The sequence below is a fragment of the Bufo bufo genome, chromosome 1, assembly GCF_905171765.1.
Source record: "Bufo bufo chromosome 1, aBufBuf1.1, whole genome shotgun sequence".
Lineage (NCBI taxonomy): Eukaryota > Metazoa > Chordata > Amphibia > Anura > Bufonidae > Bufo > Bufo bufo.
This window is the reverse complement of record NC_053389.1, coordinates 65490776-65514546: the sequence shown is the minus strand read 5'-3', so window position 1 is coordinate 65514546 and position 23771 is coordinate 65490776. Positions and strand designations below refer to the sequence as shown.

Here is a 23771-nt window from a genome sequence, read left to right as displayed (position 1 = left end):
TCTCTCTCTCTCTCGCCCTCTTTCCCTCTGCCCCTCTCTCTCTCTCTCGCCCTCTTTCCCTCTGCCCCCCTCTCTCTCTCTCGCCCTCTTTCCCTCTGCCCCTCTCTCTCTCTCTCGCCCTCTTTCCCTCTGCCCCTCTCTCTCTCTCTCGCCCTCTTTCCCTCTGCCCCTCTCTCTCTCTCTCGCCCTCTTTCCCTCTGCCCCTCTCTCTCTCTCTCGCCCTCTTTCCCTCTGCCCCTCTCTCTCTCTCTCGCCCTCTTTCCCTCTGCCCCTCTCTCTCTCTCTCGCCCTCTTTCCCTCTGCCCCTCTCTCTCTCTCTCTCGCCCTCTTTCCCTCTGCCCCTCTCTCTCTCTCTCTCGCCCTCTTTCCCTCTGCCCCTCTCTCTCTCTCTCTCGCCCTCTTTCCCTCTCCCCCTCTCTCTCTCTCTCTCGCCCTCTTTCCCTCTGCCCCTCTCTCTCTCTCTCTCGCCCTCTTTCCCTCTGCCCCTCTCTCTCTCTCTCTCGCCCTCTTTCCCTCTGCCCCTCTCTCTCTCTCTCTCGCCCTCTTTCCCTCTGCCCCTCTCTCTCTCTCTCTCGCCCTCTTTCCCTCTGCCCCTCTCTCTCTCTCTCTCTCGCCCTCTTTCCCTCTGCCCCTCTCTCTCTCTCTCTCTCGCCCTCTTTCCCTCTGCCCCTCTCTCTCTCTCTCTCGCCCTCTTTCCCTCTGCCCCTCTCTCTCTCTCTCTCGCCCTCTTTCCCTCTGCCCCTCTCTCTCTCTCTCGCCCTCTTTCCCTCTGCCCCTCTCTCTCTCTCTCGCCCTCTTTCCCTCTGCCCCTCTCTCTCTCTCTCGCCCTCTTTCCCTCTCCCCCTCTCTCTCTCTCTCTCCCTCTTTCCCTCTGCCCCTCTCTCTCTCTCTCGCCCTCTTTCCCTCTGCCCCTCTCTCTCTCTCTCGCCCTCTTTCCCTCTGCCCCTCTCTCTCTCTCTCGCCCTCTTTCCCTCTGCCCCTCTCTCTCTCTCTCGCCCTCTTTCCCTCTGCCCCTCTCTCTCTCTCTCGCCCTCTTTCCCTCTGCCCCTCTCTCTCTCTCTCGCCCTCTTTCCCTCCCCCCCTCTTTCTCTCTCTCGCCCTCTTTCCCTCTGCCCCTCTCTCTCTCTCTCGCCCTCTTTCCCTCTGCCCCTCTCTCTCTCTCGCCCTCTTTCCCTCTGCCCCTCTCTCTCTCTCGCCCTCTTTCCCTCTGCCCCTCTCTCTCTCTCGCCCTCTTTCCCTCTGCCCCTCTCTCTCTCTCGCCCTCTTTCCCTCTGCCCCTCTCTCTCTCTCGCCCTCTTTCCCTCTGCCCCTCTCTCTCTCTCGCCCTCTTTCCCTCTGCCCCTCTCTCTCTCTCGCCCTCTTTCCCTCTGCCCCTCTCTCTCTCTCGCCCTCTTTCCCTCTGCCCCTCTCTCTCTCTCTCTCTCTCGCACATCACCTCCGCTCTATGGGGACGAGGGATGGCTGCTGCATCCTCTCTTTCCAGAGGTCATTAGTAAAAAGATCTCAGAAAACCCTTTGTTGTACTTCTTGCCATAGTTGTACTTTTTTTCCTGTCCACTTGTCTTCCTCTGCCACCTTTTTCTCTGTCTGTCCTCCACCTTTGTAATGCGGTTTGACTCTCTACCTCGGCCCGCTATGTCCGGTGATTCTGCTTGTCCGGTGCACGCGGCCACTTCCAGGAATGTGGGGCCATACAGTAAATTGAAGTATGACTCACCTCACTTGTCCGGGTTACCATCACAGTAACTTGCTTTATATGATGCATTTTGTGTAAACTGACACCCGCATCTTACCGAGCCTCTGCCTGCCTGCTCCTTAAAGGGGTATTCCGGCTGTTAGAAATTATCCCCTATCCCCTGGACAGGTGATAGCTGTTATATTTGTTGGGGCTTCTCCTGCCGGGGTCCCTACTGATCAGGAGAACAGGGGCACCTACCCTCTGCATCCCCTCTAAAATGAACGGAGCGGCCGGTTGCACATGTGTGCAGCCGCTCCATAAACTTCTATGGGAGTACAGCGCTTAGCTATCGCTGGAATTCCCACATAGATGAAGTGGCCGCATGCATGCTTGATCGGCCACTCCGTACATTTCAGAGGGTACAGGGCTCCTTCGATCGGTGGGGGTCCAAGCGGTAGGACCCCCACGATCTAAAAGTTATCCCCTGTCCTGTGGACAAGTGGTTGGACCAACACCAAACACTTATGGCATGTCCTTTTGACTTTGGTGAAATATGTGATCGTCATTGGTTCACAGGTTGTTGAGAGCTGCATTGCCGTATAGCCATTAATTTAAACCAGACTTAAATCCTCAGGATAGGTCATTAATATCTGATCGGTGGGTTCAGAATCCCAACACCCCTGCCGATCAGTTGTTAGAAGGGGTTGAGCGCTGGAGCCTCCTCATGATACTGATCACAGCGCCGCACATTGTATAGTGGCTGCACTTGGTATTGCAGATCAGTCACACTCACTTGAATGGGAATAATGTTGCAGGAAGGCCTAAGTTGGGACCAAGATGGACACGACACCATAGACTTAGCACTTTGGCCCCTTCTAACTGCTGATCGGCAGGGGTGCTGAGAGACGTATCCCATCAAGCAAGATATTAATGCCCTATCCTGAGGATAACTTTTGGAAAACCGCTTTCGGCCTGTAAAAGTTGCTGCAGTTGAAGTGCGGCTTTGTAAGCTTACACTTTGAAAAGAACACTGAACGTATCATCCAAGCCCAAAAAACAAACAAACAACAAAATGTAACATTATCTCCTTATTTTTCTTATTTTGTCCGATATCACTGTTACAGACCATGACATGTATAACCGCACATCAGTGTATTGTGCTCTCAGGCTGTAGCTGTGTCTTCTCTCCCTTCCCTCTCTCCCCTCTGATGTTAGTGCACATGAGCCATATATATATATATATAATTTTTTTTTTTTTTAACTAGTTACTAACCATACAAAATATCTGTTACAATGCCAGCCATAGTACTAGTTGTACCAGCAGCTGTAGTGCCTACATATTGTACTGTGATAATTCTGCCCTTCACTGCATTATTGGACAGATTTGCCTTTCAGCGGCCTTGAAAAGCTGGGTACCGTGTAGAGCTATGCTGGAGACCAGGCTACATATGTTATGTATATTCATGCTTGATATTAGATTTAAGGATATAGTGTGTACAGAATGTATTTACCAAGTGTGGCCTCCATTACATCTCTGGAGAGGCTCTAAGGCTTCGTTCACATCACCGTTCAGCCTTTCCATTCTCCGGAAAACGGAAAGGACGGATTCGGCACAAAACTGAGCCGAACGGAGCCCACGGGGCCCCATAGACTATAATGGGGTCCGTTAGGTTTCTGCTCAGAAGATTTTTGAAGCCGACAAAAGTCCTGCATACACAACTTTTGTCTCCGCTCTTCTGAGCGGAAACCTAACTGATCCCATTATAGTCTATGGGGCCCGTGGGCTCCGTTCGGCTCAGTTATGTGCCAAATCCGTCATTTCCGTTTTCCTGCCCCTAAAGGGAGCAGGAGAAGGGAAAGGCTGAGCGGTGATGTGAACGAAGCCTTACCCAGCTTTCCCAGATTGCTGGATTCCAAATTTGCCTAGTTATGTAGTGATAAATCCCATCATATAGCTAGACCAAGTTGCTCTTCAGGGTTCTGGTAATAGTGGGTGACAAGACTGTAGAGCTGCATTAGTGACAACAGATTACGTTTCCCTGGTTCTATATGATAGATTCACACAATATATGAAGGCTCATCACCACCCCGCAGAGGTTGTTACCCAGCTTTCCCAGACTACAGAATGCCAGATCAGCCTATTTGTGAATTTATAAATCCGCTCCAGTATTGTAGAATACCTGGCTGGATTTGCTAGCTCGGAGCTTTGGAGAAGCAGAGTAAGAATCCGCACGATAAATCCTCCTTGCTGTAGCATAGATGGACAGATTTGTCAATTAGGGTCTCAGGAAAGCTGGGTAATAAGTTATAGGGACTGCTAAATGCAGTCTACCCAAATAAATCCTTCTGCTCACTCCAAATAGTTCCATATTAGCTAAACAGATTTGCCATTTAGGGTCCTGGGAAAGATGGATTACAACCATGTGGAGCTAAAATAGACTGCAGACTACTACTTTTAACAAGACAAAGCCCCTCCCCTGTCCTAAATAGTGCCATGAGCGAGGTAGATTTGCCTTACAGGGTCTCGGGAAAGCTCTTTGACAAAGAGACCGCAGAACAGTGATGTCAGTTCAGTGTTCGCCAGCGAACACATGCGGGCTGCAATCTTTAGTAAGGTAGACTCACCTGTCCGGCGATGCACAGGTAAGCCCTTACCTGTGCCGGGAGCCTGTCTGAAATTAAACGCAGTCACAGGGAGCAGGCAGTTCAGAGAACAGCTCGATGAAGGCCCCCCGGCGGCTGTTCTCGGAACTGCCTGTTCCCGATGATTACGTTTGATTTCAGACCGGCTCCCGGCACAGGTAAGGGCTTACCTGTGCATCGCTAGACGGGTGAGTCTACCTTACTAAAGATGGCAGCCCGCATGTGTTCGCTGGCGAACTGGCCATCACTGCCGCAGAATACTAAATCTACTAACATAGATCCTTCTCCTCACTCCTAAATAGTGCCGTAGCTAGGCAGATTTGGTTTACAGGGTCCTGGCCTAGGAAAGCTGGGTTACTTGCACAATTTAAGGGCTCATGCACACAACATTGATCAGTTCGGGAAACGCGGTCTGTGTGAAGATTGCATCTTCTGGGCGACCCCTGGTCCCCTCACCAGAACTGACTGTCATAGTGATTACAGTCAGTTCGTATCTGATTTGTGGGGCTATTGCAGTGTACGCACATGAAGATGTGAGCCGTGATCAAATAGAGAGTAACTATCATACATTTCTGTAATACAGTTCGGGTCCGGGGAGGAGATGAGGCCGACAAACGGACTGCGAAGAGACGTCATTGATGTCTATGGGAGAGTTTTCTAGGCATGCACCTGTGAGGAGGGAGTAGATAAGCTGTGATATAACCAAGTGTGAATGGTGGATCCTGTGTTATCTATTCATAGAGGTGATACCTGTCGTTGTAATCCTGCCTATGATGAAAAGTGATCTGTACAGACCAAGAAGTGGTACCTATTCCCAGTGCAAAAACCACTGGCAGTGATCCGGCCGCAATCCGGCAAACTTGCTGAAAACCGCTACGCGCATGTTTGCCAGGTTGCAGCTGGATCTCCGCCCGTACCCATTATAGTGAATGGGACCAGACAGCGATACGGTAGCTTCCGGCAGTGCCAAAACGCAGAGAGATCCGGCAGGCTGTCTAAAAGCGCTAGTGTGAAACTAGCCTTAGTCATAGCATATCCATTCTGGAGCATTTACTCTTAGAATTCTATATTGTGCTATTACAAATTTTATGAATAACTTGATCCGCGGGTGTTACTGGTTGGGAGTGTCTCTAGTCAGTGCTGCCTTTTTTAGGGACACACACCTTTTGATAAAAGGAATGGTAGTACTCATTTGTCACTTTACTCCTGAATATCCAGGTGGAATAACAGAGGAACAATATAACATGCAGTTATGATGAAAGATGCTTGAGGGGTAGGGGGGGTTTACTGCTGCAGGACCAGCGGTTCTGTCATTTGGACAGTGACGATGCCAGTAAGAGCTGTAATGGCCACTGTAATGATTTTCACTCCATTTTCCTATTAACGGCCCATTCAGACGGCCGTAGTGCTTTGCGGATCCGCAAAACACGGATACCGGCCATGTGCGTTCTGCAATTTGCCGCAACCATAATAGGAAATGCCTATTCTTGTCCGCGATGTTCTATCTTTTCTGCGGATCCGCGGTACGGGATAATGGATGCGGACAGCACACGGTGTGCAGTCCGCATCTTTTGAGGGCCCATAGAAATGAATGGATCCGCAGACCTTCTGCAAAATTGCGGAACGGGTGCGGATCCTTTCATACGGCCGTGTGAATGAGCCCTAAGTGATATAATAAGACCTTCTCTTTAAGGAAGTATTCCCACCTTTCTGTATGTGCCATAAATGCCTGACAGATGTGGGTCTAACCTCTGGCATCTGCACCTGTCTCCAGAATAGGGGTCCCCTGACCACCATCCTGCTTGGTTAGGCGGTGAATGAATGGGGGGGGGGGGGGGGGGCGCGAGGCGACCGCGCATGCGTCCTGCTCTCTACATTAACTTCCAGGTGAGTTAGCTTAAAGGGGTCGTCCGGTTTCCTATATTGATGACCTATCCTCAGGATGGGTGGGGGTTCCAGAGGATAGATCAGTGGGGGGTCCAGAGGATAGATCAGTGGGGGGTCCAGAGGATAGTTGCAGTGTCCATGTGTGGACCGGGAGCCGTAGCAGCAGGGAGCAGGTAAGTATAAATTTGGGTGAGGGGGAATTAAAAAAAAAAATATAAAATATACAATTCTGGACAAGCCGCTTAAGGCTATTTTGTAGCAGTGGGCTTAGACCAGAGCCTCTGCCAGAAAGACACCAGATACTGCAGCCAGTCATTACGAGTAGCACATTTTGGCTCGAGGTTCACAGCTCCGCTTCAGTGCGATGACTTTTCTGAATGGCCCCACAGTCTGTTTTTCTGGCATATGTGAGAAATGTGCCCATTACTAGTGGGCCGGGCAGGCGGGAACCATGCAGATAGAACCCGGTATGTGCGGCTTTGCATGCTCTCTGTGCTGTGAGCAGTAGTCTCGGGCGCTGTGCAGATTGCTGTGTCACTGTTTGGAAACACGTGAGAGACGGAAGGAGGAGCAGCGCTCTTATTACAGCACATGATGTGGCCTCTCGCTGCGTCCTCCTCTCATCGTTCTCCACCGCTTATATTAGAAGGCACAGTTACAGAGGGCAGCTATAAAGGGTGCACCCAAACTTCTAGTAACTGGCAGTGTCTGACCAGCTGGACTGGTTTCTGTGGACTCTATCTATGCTATATACCAGGCATGCTCAACCTGCGGCCCTCCAGCTGTTGCAAAACGACAACTCCCAGCATGCCCGAGCAGCCTACAGCTATCAGCTTACAGCAGGGCATTGTGGGAGTTGTAGTTTTGCAACAGCTGGAGGGCCGCAGGTTGAGCATGCCTGCTATATACGGTATGTAGTGGAGCATGTACGCCAGGCGCAGTGAGCGCATCCTCTCTAACATGTCGGCTTAATGGCGGAGTCCTCTCTCCATTAGCAGTTTAGTCTTTCTGTTCGCTAATTCCCTAATTTTTGAAGCGCTTTGTAATGGCGCCATATAAACACAAAGCACCAATAAAGTTGACATCATGTGGATGCCAGGTCTCTTGGAAATCTGATCGGACTCCACCTTTCCCTGCAGAAGCAGTCGCAGACCGCTCCTGTTGGACAGCGCATGGTGGCGGACGGTCATATGATGATAGTGCCGTGCGCTCCTCTTGTCCTCACCACCAGGGAGGCCAGTGCTTTTTCAGTAGTATGCAAGCACTACCACCACTGCAGTGTATAATGTGATGGGAAAATGAATCCAGCCAGCAAAGGAAGCAACATGGACAATCACAATACATTAGTAAGTGCTGAAGTGACACAACCCCTTTTAACTATTACTAAGGGTAGTCAGTAGTACAGGGGAACTAGGGGTCGGGTCCTGCAGTGATAAGTTGGGTGTTTGCGGTTACCAGGGGACCTGCCCTGAGAGCTGGGGGCATGGGACATCATTTTTAGCAATGCAGAAAGAGTGGATTAGTGCTTAGGTGAAGTAAATCCAGTCTCGTACTTTCTTAAAGGGGTTGTCTCACTTCAGCAAATGGCATTTATCATGTAGAGAGAGTTAATACAAGGCACTTACTAATGTATTGTGATTGTCCATATTGTCTCCTTTGCTGGCTGGATTCATTTTTCCATGGTTATGACCACCCTGAAATCCAGCTGTGGTGGCCGCGGTTGCACTCTGTAGGAAAAAGTGCCAGCTTTTGGTGGCCAGGACACACAGGACAGTGCTTTTTCCTGTAGCGTGCAAGCACGGCCACTGCTGCTGGATTGCGGGGTGGTCATAAGCATGGAAACCAGACGTGTATAATGCAATGGAAAAATGAATCAATCCAGCGAAGGAGGCAATATGGACAATCTCAATACATTAGTAAGTGCCTTGTATGAACTTTGTCTACATCATAAATGCCATTTGATGAAGTGAGACAACCTCTTTTAAAGGGGTTATCTGAAACTATAAACTGCCCCTCCATATGCCGGGCCCCTCACACGGAATATACTTACCCTGCTCCCCGTGCCGCTCCAGGTCCCCGTACCGCTGCTGCTGCTTCTCCCACTGCGCCGATAAAAACATCCGGTGTCGGGGGGGCAGCCAATGCGTGAAACATTCCGCACACAACTGACCTGTGTGAACCCAGCCTTACAGGTCGGACAGTACAACTACAAGAAGGGGACACTAAGAAAGTGTATTCTGATACCCGGGAGTATGGCGGGGACAACATGGAGAGCTGGACCTGGCCGAGGCTCTGTTCCCATACTGCTCGAGCCACCCACCGGAGGTGTAGGCCGGGAGAGTTTTCAGATTTATACCTGTGTAGGTATACAATGATGTTGCCAAATAAAACCACATGCTGTGCTATAAAGGACACCCTTTTGGAATGGGGCACTAGGTATACTCGTGACCTACTTCTAAGGTGCTGTTCACATGGAGTCTGGAATTTGGTGTGGATTCCAGGCCAAAAAGCCACCGCCAAGCTGGGCTGAATCTACCCCCCATGGGAAGCCATACTGCACTTCATGCGGCTGCGGTTTAACGCCGTGACCGCACTCACGTTCTGTACGCTGTGCGGCTTGCCGTTTAGTTCCTTTTAATGGGGCTAAACTATGAGTGCATCTGCAGCTTCCATATAAAAAAACCGAGATAGAAAATATACCAAATCCGCTATGTGAACTGGCTCTAGTAGTTCCATTCAAATGTATGGGCAAACTGGGATTCACCGGCTAGCATAAACGCCTACGTGCCCAACTCATCATCACCTCCAGATAGGCCTTTAATTACTGAACATTTCCTATACAGTCAGGGTATGTTCACACACATCAGCCTTATAAGCTGCATATCCGACACACCTTTTACTACAGGATCCGCAGTAGAAATCCAAGGCTTGCCCTCAGATTTGTGCGCCGGATGTGCTGGATCCGCTCCATTGACTGGGGGGGATATTTTGTGTTGGATTTTTGGAACTTTGTTGGAACCAGATTCACATGCAATTGGGATTGCATTACACCTTTCCTTAAAGGGGTGGTACAGGATTTTGTAGTGGACGGAGCTAGCAACTGCGGCACGTGAATACTGCACGGAGCTGTAGGGTTCTGGCACCACAACAAATCTGCTGATTGGATCCTGGACAACCCCTTTAAAAAGATTGTCCGCTTCGTACGTAAGGTTCAGGAATACCATACACTAGCGTATTATGGCATAAGAACCTTCTAAATCGCCCCCACTCTGACCTTTAGCCTTCACGGAGCTGCCCCCCCAGTGCTCATAGGTAGCGATATAAATATATATGATATGAGACCTGTGTACAGTTCTATGGAATATGTTGGTGCTGAATAACTTGACGGGTAGCAGAGGACAGACTGGTGCAGTTCTGGTTGCTGCCTCCTCATCTTTACCTTGTGTTACATGGGTATTTTTCTCTCGCTGCAAGGGGATTACCCGGCTGGAAGCCACAATCAGGATGAGTGTAGTCGTGCGGTAATTTTTCTGTATTCAATACAAGAAGACTGTATTATTCATGGGGTGATGTGTTTCCTGCACAGTAAGAACAGGACAGGGTGTGATCTTCACTGACATGCATGTGCTGCAGGGAAGGGGGATGAATGTCGCCCTGTGGAGGAGGGTCAGCGGTCACGTCAGTGGCTATTTTATGACCTGTACTGTCATATCCTGTAATACCCAGGCAGGGGTGGGCGGTATGCTGACCTGCGTCAGAGGACATGTACATGCTTGGTGTAAAGAGGTGTCTCCTGAGAAAAGGGAACCATCTCGCTAGCGCCACCTATGGGAAGAGGCTCCCTATGAGACAAACTCCGACTTTGTAGCAAGCCTTGGAATACCACAAGGGAAAATAGCCAGGTCAGATATCCAGCTGTTTTAGGGTGCCTGCTCCTCTTCAGGAGACACCTCTTAGTATTTTTTTTTCCCCCATGGAGCATTGCCAATAAGTTTCTATACCATGGAGTACCTCCAGTACGTCTCCACACAGGGCTGGTCTCTTTAAGGAGACCTGGTACCCGCCCAAATCCTACTCTGTACTAATCAAGGGCAAGCACCCCGAAACAGCTCTCTGTGGATGGCTAAATGGCCCAGTTATTTTTCCTTGACATTCCATGCCTTGCTAAAAAGTCAGTTTGACTCCTAGTGAGCCACTTCCAAGAGGTGGCGCCAGTGAGAGAGTTCTCTTGTCTCAGGAGTCACCCCTTTGTATATTGTTTTCCCATGGAGTATTGCCAATAAGCCTCCAGACCATGGAGCACTTCCAGCAAGTCTCCACACAGGGATGGTGTCTTTAAAGGGGTTGTCCGCTTTTTTTTAAATTGATGACCTATCTTCAGGAGCAGAGTCCCGGCACCGCTGCCGATCAGCTGTTTGAACAGAGCGCAGCACTCGTACCAGCGCTGCCTTCTCTTCATTGCCTTCACTTCATCATTCTGCACCATTTCATAAGGCATGTCCCCTTGCCAAGTCTTTTGTGCTGTGCACGCAGAGGTCCTGTCCATAAAATGGCTGCTGGTGGAGGGTCATGTGACAGATCGCCTCCATGTGATGTCTCCTCCATTCACATAAACTGCACCTGCAGTCTGCACTTGTACTGTGTGTTAGATTGGAGGAGACATCACATGGGGGTCCTTTCCTGGTCACATGACCCTCCATCAGTGGCCATCTTGTGGACAGGACAGATCTGCCGAACAAGGGCACGTGGCTTATGAAATAAAGCAAACGGCAGGGAATATGGCCAAACCCTTTAATCAAAGAATAAGCCTTTTAACTATAAATTCTCCAGTAAGGCGTTTTCTCAATTAGACGTACCTTTTGAAGTTTTCCCCCAGGCTTTAAAGCGGTTTTCCATTCCTTTATATGTTGGTCTATTCTTAGGATAGGCACCTGACGCCCTGCCCCACCCTCCCCCTATCAGCTGTTCTGCAGTGGCTCCCATTCGCTGCGGTGGGAACTGCGCCGCAGTAACTAGGTCCATCCACTAGTGGACACCATGGACAGAGCTTTAGCTCCTGCGCCAACACTACAGCAGGATGACGGACCTCCACCATCAGATATTGATGGCCTTATCCAGAGGATAGACCAGAGGAAACCCTTTTAATGAAGCTTTGCCTTCCACATTAGTGTCCTAAACTTGGCTAACTATTGGAAGTTCCAGAGAGATGTTCAAATTTACACAATTGTAGGTAATTGACCTGGCGATGCCATATTAAAGGGAACGTGTCACTAGGTTTGGGGCTACTAAACCATTGGCATGGTCTCGTGCAGCTGGGGTTGAGCTTTGCACACATGCCCATGCCCACACATTACCTGAGATGAGTTGGCCACATGTGTTTTTTGCAAATACGACGCTCAGGACAGAGCACCTAGAAGTTGGCTGCTGGGTTTTTATTTCTTTATTTTCCCATTGAAGCTCATCAGACCTTTTAATTGTCTGTCCTCCAAAACGTCCACAGAACCTCATGCGAAGTACAGTATGTCCTCCCTTGTGAGAAGTACAAGGGCACCGCTCCCTCAGATAAGGACTCGTTTGACCAAGTCTGTATCATGGAGTAATGTATGTGTCTTGCTAGGAGTTGTAGTTTCACAGCAGCTGGCGTGCCGGAGGATGCTGACCTCTGACGTAGGGTTTATTGGCCCGGCTCCTGCCGCTCTGGAGAAGTGTTTGACATAGTACGTTCATGCCTAGCGTGTTTTCCTCTGGACTTGTAAAGTTTTTAGTTTTTTTTTTTTCCTATAAGTTGGTCATTAACTTTTCATGAAAAAAGTGGGTGGAATGGCGGCTGCCAGAGCCGAAAATAAACCTCAGAGCAGCAGCTCCAGGCTGGGGATGACGCAGGCGGAGCGAGGGCTTCCTAGAAATCCTTATGTAATACTTGGCTCCACTGAACGTTTATCTAACCTCGGGCACGTCTTACACCACACATGACAACACTATCGCTTTCTTATACTTCAAGAAAGGGGGTGAAGTCCTCGTGAAAGTGTCCTATTGCAAGTACTGTACTAAATAATAATAATAAAAAAAAGTACCTTATTTTGAACGCCACTGGATTCTCTTGTATTTTTTTTTTATGGGAGCGGTTTCTTTCTGCCTTCAGATCTTGGTTTCCTAGGCCTGTTTCAGATGTCCCCATTCTGGCTATATTATACGTCCGTATTACTTGCATGTACAGTTGCAAGAAAAAGTATGTGAACCCTTTGGAATGATATAGATTTCTGCACAAATTGGTCCTAAAATGTGATCTGATCTTCATCTAAGTCACAACAATAGACAATCACAGTTTGCTTAAACTAATAACACGCAAAGAATTAAATGTTACCATGTTTTTATTGAACACACCATGTAAACATTCACAGTGCAGGTGGAAAAAGTATGTGAACCCCTAGACTAATGACATTTCCAAGAGCTAATTGGAGTGAGGTGTCAACCAACTGGAGTCCAATCAATGAGATGAGATTGGAGGTGTTGGTTACAGCTGCCCTGCCCTATAAAAAACGCACACCAGTTCTGGGTTTGCTTTTCACAAGAAGCATTGCCTGATGTGAATGATGCCTTGCACAAAAGAGCTCTCAGAAGACCTACGATTAAGAATTGTTGACTTGCATAAAGCTGGAAAGGGTTATAAAAGTATCTCCAAAAGCCTTGTTGTTCATCAGTCCACGGTAAGACAAATTGTCTATAAATGGAGAAAGTTCAGCACTGCTGCTGCTACTCTCCCTAGGAGTGGACGTCCTGTAAAGATGACTGCAAGAGCACAGCGCAGACTGCTCAATGAGGTGAAGAAGAATCCTAGAGTGTCAGCTAAAGACTTACAAAAGTCTCTCGCATATGCTAACATCCCTGTTAGCGAATCTACGATACGTAAAACACTAAACAAGAATGTATTTCATGGGAGGATACCACAGAGGAAGCCACTGCTGTCCAAAAAAACATTGCTGCACGTTTACATTTTGCACAAGAGCACCTGGATGGAAGAAACACACAACACTATGTGTGGAGAAAAAGAGGCACAGCACACCAACATCAAAACCTCATCCCAACTGTGAAGTATGGTGGTGGGGGCATCATGGTTTGGGGCTGCTTTGCTGCGTCAGGGCCTAGACGGATTGCTATCATCGAAGGAAAAATGAATTCCCAAGTTTATCAAGACATTTTGCAGGAGAACTTGAGGCCATCTGTCCACCAGCTGAAGCTCAACAGAAGATGGCTGTTGCAACAGGACAACGACCCAAAGCATAGAAGTAAATCAACAACAGAATGGCTTAAATAGAAGAAAATACGCCTTCTGGAGTCCTGACCTCAACCCGATTGAGATGCTGTGGCATTACCTCAAGAAAGCGATTCACACCAGACATCCCAAGAATATTGCTGAACTGAAACAGTTCTGTAAATTAGGAATGGTGAAGAATTACTTCTGACCGTTGGGCACGTCTGATCTGCAACTACAGGAAACGTTTGGTTGAAGTTATTGCTGCCAAAGGAGGTTTAACCAGTTATTAAATCCAAGGGTTCACATACTTTTTCCACCTGCACTGTGAATGTTTACATGGTGTGTTTAATAAAAACATGGTAACATTTAATTCTTTGTATGCTATTAGTTTAAGCAGACTGTGATTGTCTATTGTTGTGACTTAGATGAAGATCAGATCACATTTTATGACCAATTTGTGCAGAAATCCATATCATTCCAAAGGGTTCGCATACTTTTTCTTGCTATTGTATCACTGACCAACCGTGGCTGTAACCGTCAAAGATTAAAGGGGTTGTCCAAATTTAGAGCTGACCCCCGGACATATCCCAATTTTCACCAGCCCCCCTGACATGAGCATCAGAGCATTTCATGCTCTGAATCGCACAATTTTGTTTGTATTTTCACACTGCTAGGCGGATGCCTCCACCTAGCAGTGTTGCTGGTGACGTCACCGGCTCTGATGGGTGGGTTTTAGCGCTGCCCTAGCGGTTTTACAGTCTAGGGCAGTGCTAAAGCCCGCCCATTAGTGCCGGTGACATCACTGGGCTCACTGCTAGGCATAACCGGATCTTCAGAAAATGCCTTTGCCCTGTACGATTGAACGGAGGGCAAAAGAGAGCATCGGGGCATGAAATGCTCCGATGCTCATATCAGGGGGTTTGTCTGGGTGAAAATGGGGATATAATTACTCTGTTCTTTCATGAGTCCCAAAACTGAGCGCAGGGCAATACGGTTCCTTCCGATACTGTACAAAAAATACATATTTGCGTTGTTAACCCCCCTGATGGTAAGGTACAAACCAGGTGTAAATACAGATATTCCTAGTCTACTTAAATCTGATGTCCCAAGCTTTGCCAGTTTAGGCCATGTTCACATCTCTGGTGAACGTTTCCGGCAGACTGTTCTGGCAGAGAACAACCCATTGGAGTTCACCGGGTCCGACATTGCCGCATTCTACTGATCACCACGGGATCCCTGATCCCTTCCCTATTGACTATAGTGGATCCAGTAGTGATCTGGCCGCTTTCCAGCATAAATGCCAGATTTTGGACATACAAACTGTTGCATGCAGAGCTGGTCTATGACTGTGTGAGTTTGGGTCTGAGACCTGGTTTGGGGCCATATGACCACCAGCATACTGCTACACAGCTGGATTTGGGGTACTATGCCCGACCATAAAAACTCATCCATCCCCACAATGAATAGCAAATGAAAAACAAACAAACAAGGGAAGAGTCCAGGACTCATCCCCCAGCTGCATTGGGTGCGCACTATGCCGAGGACGGCACACCTTTCTCCACTGTGCAAGCACTGCACGTCAGGCACATGCTCAGTAAAACGAGTTGCACAATCCTAATCTTCATTAGTGTTTTGTGCACCCCTACAGTGCCTCTAGAGTCCTGGACTCTTCTCCATTTACTAGTCTTCGTGGGGACAGATGGGTTTCTTATGGGCAGGTTTGGGAGCCTAAACTCTAGGTACATGCTGTTTAGTGGCCCCCAAACCAGGTGACAAGTTCCCTTTTTAGTGCAAATAGTAGAAGATGGTCTTCAGCGCTTGGACTTGTTGTAGTCGCTACTGTTCTCACACAGCGAAGCACTTTGCAGACAGCTCGCTCACTCCCATCGTTAAATGTTTTCAGATGGAGAACTGTAAATATTCGGCAGACGTGAGGCTGCTTGGCTCTGGCGATGCGTGTATTTGCTTTCGTGTTTTATCGTGGCTCTTGTTAATCCGTCTCCCCCTCCCTCCCAGTGTGTCATTTCCCTCCTCTCATATGACTCATGTGCTGGAGATATTATTAACCCACTAGAGGACCTCGGGCAGCATCCACGTGCCTCGCTAGTTCTCGGAACATTACATAATGACTACGTCTGCCATAGGAATCCTGCAATAGAGACAGGATTTCGAGGAATATGGACTTGTCCACCCCTGAATGTATTCGAGGAACCAGGTTACAAATGTGCAGCTGCAGCCATTCATGTTGCTGGGTCCCAAAATAATCGGTCCTTCAGGTTGTAAGATCTTTCATACGTCAGTAAATCGGGGACTTGTGCTGACCATGGACAGCACGTGCATCTATTCACTTTAATATATGTATTCACACTTTAGTGGTTTTCTACAGGTCGTGGGTCCTTGTTGACATCACGGAAGCACGTCCTCTTATTGTCCTTGATTACTGACGCATATTGTAGTCTGTGGGTCCCTGAAAACCCCAGACCCAACCCTGATGCTATTGTGTTTGGTGTCATTGGTAGGGCATGCTCTGGAAAAAGTTCATATTCACACTACTCCTGATGAGAAAAGCTCCTACCCCCTACCTAGTGCTGTCAGCAGTTTAGCTTGATCATAGCTGCTGACAGTCCTCTTAAAGGGGTTTTGGTTCGACATCGCCTGCAGCCCCCCACTTTAAGGTGTCTGTCAGCTCTCCCTGGATAGATGACATCGGTGGAAAGAGAAGGGATAGACATGTTGGATTTCAGCATGCTTTTCTGTTGTTCTGAATGGAGAGAAGCTGACCCAGAGACGCTTGGCTGCAACTTATTCCCCCTCTCCCATTTGAGAAAACATGCATGCTCAGCCACACAAGTGTGTAGGAATATGGAGGTGGGGGGGACAGGAGGAATGGCCGTCATCCGAACGAGGTTTCTGCCAAAAGATGTTGAAGGTGTATGGTCTCCTTTTTAGAAGTGTTGTAGCACTAAACCACTAGAGGTTGGGGGTCTTTTTGATATTAGACCACCGTGATCATAAATATGCCATCAGTTTAGAAGATTGAAATACCCCTTTCAGTCCTAATAATTACAGAATTTCTGTAATAATGTAGATAATGACATTTGCTTTGACTTGCATCCAGAAGATTTTTGAGAGCTTTGGGCAAGGAGCATCACTGAACGGTTTCTCGCCATGAATTGGGTGATATCTGTATTCATTTTGATTGTCAGAGGTGCATAACCTTTTCTAAATGGACATTCCCTTCCCACATTAAATGGTCTGAATTTATCGGACATTTATAGCATATTGTTGATTTGCCATAAATGCCTTGAATGGAATTTCCCCTTTAAAGGGAGTCTGTCACCACATTTGGGCATATTAGACTGATCAAATAGCGTTATATGTGCCACCCCGAACTTAAAAACTGTACCTTTGTTGTGGAAAACGGACTTTTCTTTTAGCCAAAAATGAACTTTGAACATTATGTTAATGCGCCCTCTCAAGTGCCCAGGGCGGCGTCTCAATCCTCCGAGCCCCAGGCAGCACCTCCTCAACGGCTCATAACCCCGCCCTCCGTGTGCCTCTGCCCGCCCGTTTACTCTCCTCCTCTCTCTCCTTTTCCACTGCAGCTGCGCGGTCAAATTCGTAGCGGGTGCATGCGCAATGCGATGCCCGCTCCTGGCAGGGCATCGCAATACCTACTGCGTATGCGCCCGCTACGAATTTGACTGCGCAGCTGAAGGACAGAGGAGGGGAGTAAACGGGCGGGCAGAGGCACACGGAGGGCGGGGTTATGAGCCGTTGAGGAGGTGCTGCCTGGGGCTCGGAGGATTGAGACGCCGCCCTGGGCACTTGAGAGGGCGCATTAACATAATGTTCAAAGTTCATTTTTGGCTAAAAGAAAAGTCCGTTTTCCACAACAAAGGTACAGTTTTTAAGTTCTGGGTGGCACATATAACACTATTTGATCAGTCTAATATGCCCAAATGTGGTGACAGACTCCCTTTAAAGAGGCAACATCTGTTGGTAAAAATGCTATCCACTAAGTGCCCCATTAGTACTTGCCTGTCCCTGCTCGTCACTACTCCCTTTTCTTTTGAACATGGAAGATACCGGTGAGCAGTCACTAGAAGGCGCTTACATGTATCATTAGTCCTGCCGCTAAGGGCTTATTCAGATGGTCGTGTGTGTTTTTGTGGTACGCAAAACCCAAGTACTGGCTAGCGTGCGTTCTGCAAAATGCAGAATGCTCACGGCCAGTCCAATGGTGGAAATGCCTATTCTTGTCCACAATTGCTCTCTCTTTTTGCAGAGCTGCGGTACACGGTGTGCTGTCCACATCTTTTGCGGCCCCATTGAAATGAATGGGTCTGCATCTGATCTGCAAAATTGCAGAACGGATGCGGACCCATAAATACGGTCGTGTGAATGGGCCCTAAAGCTGTGATCATCCAAGGATAAAGATGGCCATACACATAAGATTAAAGTCCACCATGATGGTAAACTTTGGCCATTGATCGGCTGAATTCAGCCGATCACTTGCCATTGTGTTCAAGCATCAGGGAGTCTGTTATATAATAAAAAAAATAATAATAAATGGACTCCCTGGTTGGGCAGTTTTGTTGGTGGGATTGTTTGATCCCATGGATGACTGATCGGTCACACTGCGGCTGATCATTATCCCAAATGTATGGCCAGCTTTAGAGAATGGATCCCTCATGCAAAAAAATATATATATATATATATATATATATTTATATTTTAACCTTTGGGTTTCTGCAGCAAAGCATGCCTGTGTCCCCATGGTTGGGGACTGCAAAAAATGGAATAGCACGCTGCGTGTGGTCCCGTGGGTCACCTGTTGTGCGTCTCTGCTTTAAAGTATGCCATAAATCTCTCACGTAGGTAGATTGCACTTGGTTAGACTGGAGACGTCGATATGGTCACTTGGTCTTTCTTGGCCAGTCTGTTGGGATCCGTCGTTTATATGGATGCATGCAAATCCATCCATCAATCTAGATTAAACGAATGTGTATATGCGACCAGGAGTTAATGTCTACAGATTGAGCGGTCAGCAGAAGCAGAGAGCCTGTTCTGTTATTTAGCTCAAAATAAGTAGAAGTCAAAAAGAAAAAATTATTTTTCGAACATGTCCATAGCCTTTAAAGAGGACCTTTCATGTTTTTTTATTTTTATTCTAGATAAATACCTTTACTTGGAGGGGTACCCCCCGCTGATGCTGCCACCCTGCCTGTTTTTTTTATATCGCTCCTATGCCCCGCTGTGCCCTCCTGTAGTTTTCCCGCTCAGTATACTAATACTGAGCATCGGTACAGGGAGGAGGAGGCTCCAGGGTTTCTCAATGGGCGCCTCCCTCTCCCTGGCTGTGACGCGATCCAATCACAGCGGAGAACGTCACAGGGAGAGAGAAAAGAAAAAAAAAAACTCCTCCTCCCTGGCTGTGACGCTCTCCGCTGTGATTGGATCGCGGCACAGCCAGGGAGAAGGAGACGCCCATTGAGAAACCCTGGCGTCTCCTCCTCCCTGTACCGATGCTCAGTATTAGCATACTGAGCGGGAAAACTACAGGGGGGTGTAAGGAGCGATATTTTAAAAAATCAGGCAGGGTGGCAGCATAAGTGGGGGGTACCCCGCAAGTAAAGGTATTTATCTAGAATAAAAAAAACAACATGAAAGGTCCTCCTTTAATGCTTACGCTCACGTAGGGCTAGGATTGGCCCAGTTCTTCAAACTGGACAAACAGTAATGTGGCTGTTTCCAGCTGTAAACGAGAAGAAAATAATTTGATCATTGCACGATGTTGAGAAAAGTAAGGTTGGCCACGGACAGGAAAGTGAATTGCAAAAGTTTTAGTAACGTGGTCTTTTTCGTCTGCAGGAGGATCACTTTCTAGGATTTGGTCCAGATGATGAAGTTAAAACTCGCAGCCCCACTAAATCTCCCTCAGGTAATTGTGGGTTTTTTATTTTTTTATACTATGTGTACATGTGCTTATTGTATTAGATTTAGGAAGTAACTATAGGCCTGGCTGCAGCTCTTCTGTACATGTTTAGAAACTAGCGAAGGAGGGGGATGCAGCTGCATGTTATCATTTAATGAAACGGCTTTAGAGGGCTTTTACATGTTATAATTTGTGAAAACTTTTACTCGTTTTGAATTTGCAGCTTCCCCTTGGGTGATCTGATTGCATCGGGTCTGGCTGTTGAGACTTCTAAATTAACTTAAATTTTTTTTTTTTGTTGTGTGTTATTTTGTAGCCCTATTATATTTGAACCTAGTAATGGAGAAGCTTGGCTTTCTGTCACCAGAACTCAAGGCTGTTTTTAATCCTTTTGTTTAATCTTTCAGGATTGTTACTCCTTTTTTATGCGTTTTTAAGAATTTTGTCCCCCGCGTTGTGTGTTTCAGATCAGTCAACCCCAAGAAAACCGCGTGGCAGGCCCCGTAGCAGTTTATCCAGGAGCTCTGATGCTTCCTCAACTCCTGCAGATAACCGTAGCCCTGTGACAAATAAACAGGATCTCAGGCCAGCAGATAAAGCAAAGAAACCAGAGCGTAAACCAGAAGAGAAGAGAAGGGGAAGACCGCCCGCACAGGGCAGTGTCAAATTCAAGATGACCCAGGACAAACGTGAGGTATCGGAACCCGTTAAGACATCTCGAGAAGATAAAACTAAGCGGAGAAAGCAGACTGCTGCGTTCCAGCATGCTGCCAAAATAAAGAAACTCAGAACAGTCCTACTGTCTCCAATAAAACCCAAGTTCAAAGGGGAAAAACTGCAAATTGGACGGAAAGCCGCTGTTCAGATTGTCAAAAGGCGTGGTAGACCTCCGTCCTCGGAAAGGTTCAAGCCAACCCCACCTGAGATCATGTTGAGACAGTCACAAGGGGATAAATCACAAAGGGGTCGTAAAGAGGAATCCCCTCAACTCTTAAAAGATGAAGCCAGAGTTTCTGTGCGACAAAGTCCACGTAGGATTAAACCTGTCAGGATAATTCCCACCTCCAAAAGGACTGATACAACCATTGCCAAGCAGCTTCTGCAGAAGGCCAAGAAAGGTGCCCAGAAGAAGATGGAACTAGAAGCAGCTAAACTGCAAGGACGTAAAGGAGGCACACAGCTGAAGAATATACGACAATTTATTATGCCGGTTGTTAGTACTGTCTCTTCCCGAATTATAAAGACACCTAGGAGGTTTATCGAAGATGAAGATTATGAGCCCCCAATCAAGATTGCTCGACTCGAGACTGCTCCGATCGGACGTTTTAGTGCGGCATCTTGTGAGTCTAGTGAGAAGTCGAGCGCAGCTTCCCAACAGTCCTCCCAGGCTACATCAGATGAGTCCCGATCTAGCAGCCCTAGTGTAGACACCTCAACAGAGTCTCAGGCTTCAGAGGAGACACCTGCTGTAACAGACCCTCAAGAATGTCTAACAGAGATGCCCGTAGCTACTCCTCAGTCAGTTCCAGAAAACCGTGGAGGTGGAGCAAGGAGTCGTCGAATGTCTAATTGTAACAGAAGTTTTAATTCTAGACAGACGAAGAAGATTATTTCTCCACCTCTTCAGCAGTCATCTGCATCACCACCACTTCTGAGTCCTCCTGCACCTCATCAGCCCCCCTCTTCCCTTTCTGAGCACTCAACCTGGGTCATTCCTCCTAATATTCCTCTACATCCACCCTTCCTTTCTGCTTCACGCATGCATGAGAAGAGAAGGTCAATTCTAAGGGAACCAACTTTCCGCTGGACCTCCAGACCAGAATCTCAGTACTTCTCCTCTGCTAAATATGCCAAAGAAGGCCTCATTCGAAAACCCATATTTGACAATTTCAGGTCTCCACCGCTGACAGCGGAGGATGTAGGACTCGCTTCTGCTTCCGGATTTAGCTCTGCTTCTGTGGTAGCCCCTGGAAGACTGTTTTCTCAATTACATGCCGCGGGGAGGTTCGATGTACCTAAACGAAGCCCAATACTGCGTGCACCCAGATTTACCCCCAGTGAAGCACACTCCCGTATATTTGAGTCAGTGACTCTTCCGTCATCTGTGGGGCGTTCTGGTGGGGCGTCTTCCATTATTGGAATGGCCTCCCGTAGAAGGAAGAGGAGAGTCTTCAGTCCCATCCGCAGTTCTGTGTCAAGATCACCATCTCACTCCATGAGAACAAGGAGTAGGAGAGAAAGTAGCAGCAACGTGGCAGCATCCCTCATACCTCAGTCGTCCACCTCACTTGCAGGCATCTCTGTCAGTCCTCTCACCGCCAGTGCCTTAAACCCAAGCTTTCATTTCTCTTCCACGTCGACTACTCCAGCACCTGGGGATTCTGCTGAAAAAAGTCAGAAACCAAGGAAGCAAGCCAGCACTCCAGGTGAGCACTTCTCATCCTCTTCCAACAGCTCGGCCGCTCTGTTCCCTTTGTTCCCTTCTAGTCCCCAGATGGATAGAGGACGGAATAAAGGAAGGATATCTGACGAGGCGCCTAAAGAAAGGGAAACTGAAAGATGTAGAGAAAAGGACCGAGAGAAGGAAAACTCTCATGACTCCAGAAAGGATAAACGTAAGAAGGGTTCAGATGCTGCCAAAAAAAGCACGAAAGAGAAGAGCGACGGTGAGGCCCTCACCCCTGCAACACCAATAAAACTCCTTTCAAGGAAGAGGACAGTGATGGCGGAGCCCTCTTTAGCAACAAGTCTGCCGGCCTTACCTGCAGTACCAGTGCCGGCTAAGAATAAGGTATCCAAGAAAGGCCGTGGTATTTCTGAGAAGCACGATTTGGAAACTGGTGCCAAATCTCCACCGACAGAGCCCCACACAGCTGTCCCAGTCCAACCTGTAAATCCTGTCAAAAGCTCTACAACCACCATTGGCTCCATGTTGGACAAATTTCTTGCCTCAAAAAAGCATGTGGCCAGTCTCTTAAGAACAGCCAAGTGTCAGCTGCAAAACATAGAGAAAAGTAAACTGCGGAAACCAGGAGAACAACCAAAAGCACAGGTCAGTGACGTCAGAATAACTGTGCATGTATGAGAAGTAGCCTGTTGACTTGCGGTATTCAGTTCTTTCCTTCATACTGTATGGGACTGATGAAGATAAGCGAGTACAGCGCTCAGCTGTCTTTGTCAGTCCCATAGGCTTTGAACGGAGCTTGAAAGCTGCTCCATTGACATGAAGGATCCTTGGTTCTGGCGATAGAGACCCCCCACTACTCTACCAGTTATTACCTGTTAACTGCAATCGATAGTAGACGGAGCTTACATTGGACATAAAGGGATTATTCCATTACAAAAACCTATCCCCCTAGAATAGTGTCTGATTGGTGGTGGCTCGACCACTGGCATCCCTGCCAATCACTAGAACCGGGGCCTGTGTTCCCCCATTTGAGTGGAGTGGTGGACATGCATGCGTGCTTCTGCTTAATTCAGCTGTGGGTCTGCTGGAGAGGGCTATCTGTGCTAGTCTCATAGAGTTGGAAGGAGTCGCTAAACATGCATTTCCACATGGGACCTCACAGGTTAGACCTTCTATGGGGATAAGTTGTTGCAATGATACAACCCCTTTAATAATAATAATATGTACAGTACGCTCCTCCTGGTAGCTGCTACAGGTTGGCGGTGTGTTATCTCTTTAAAGGGCATCTGTCTGCAGATTTGTACCTATGACACCGGCTGACCTGTTACATGTGCGCTTGGCAGCTAAAGACATCTGTGTTGGTCCCATGTTCATATGTGCCCGCATTGCGGAGAAAAACAATGTTTTTATATATGCAAAATGAGCCTCTAGGAGCAACGGGGGTGTTGACGTTACTCCTAGAGGCTCTGCTCTCTCTACAACTGCCGCACCCTCTTCACTTTGACAGGACCAGGTGTGAGGATGTTTACACTGCCCGGTCCTGTCAGTGCAGAGGGCATGGCAGTTGCAGAGAGCAGAGCCTCTAGGTGTAATGGTAACGCCCCCGTTGCTCCTAGAGTCTCTTTTGCATGTATTAAAACATAATTTTTCTCAGCAATGCGGGCACATATGAACATGGGACCAACACAGATGCCTTCAGCTGCCAAGCGCACATGCAACAGGTCAGACAGTGTCATAGGTACAAAACTGCTGACAGATGACCTTTTAAATCTGTGTCTATGCTGGGTATATTAGAGTTCTTTATAATAACCCTGACGTATGTAGGCAAAGATGTTGAAAAACTTGGGGAAATAATACAAAACGTGCGCCATAAATTAGCAATTTATTTATTTATTTATTTTTTTATTGCACACTGTACAACCAGTTTTTTCAGAAATTATTGTAGCTCCTGTTTTGGCGTGCG

General features: G+C 47.8%; 1 protein-coding gene across 1 annotated transcript in view; it reads left to right on the top strand.

Annotated features, from left to right (window-relative positions):
• Positions 1-23771, top strand: part of KMT2A (lysine methyltransferase 2A) — a 121107-nt gene that overhangs the window by 4435 nt on the left and 92901 nt on the right. The window contains 2 exon segments of the mRNA XM_040425432.1: positions 19338-19407; positions 19869-22453. Of these exon segments, the coding sequence (XP_040281366.1) occupies positions 19338-19407; positions 19869-22453 (2655 nt within the window).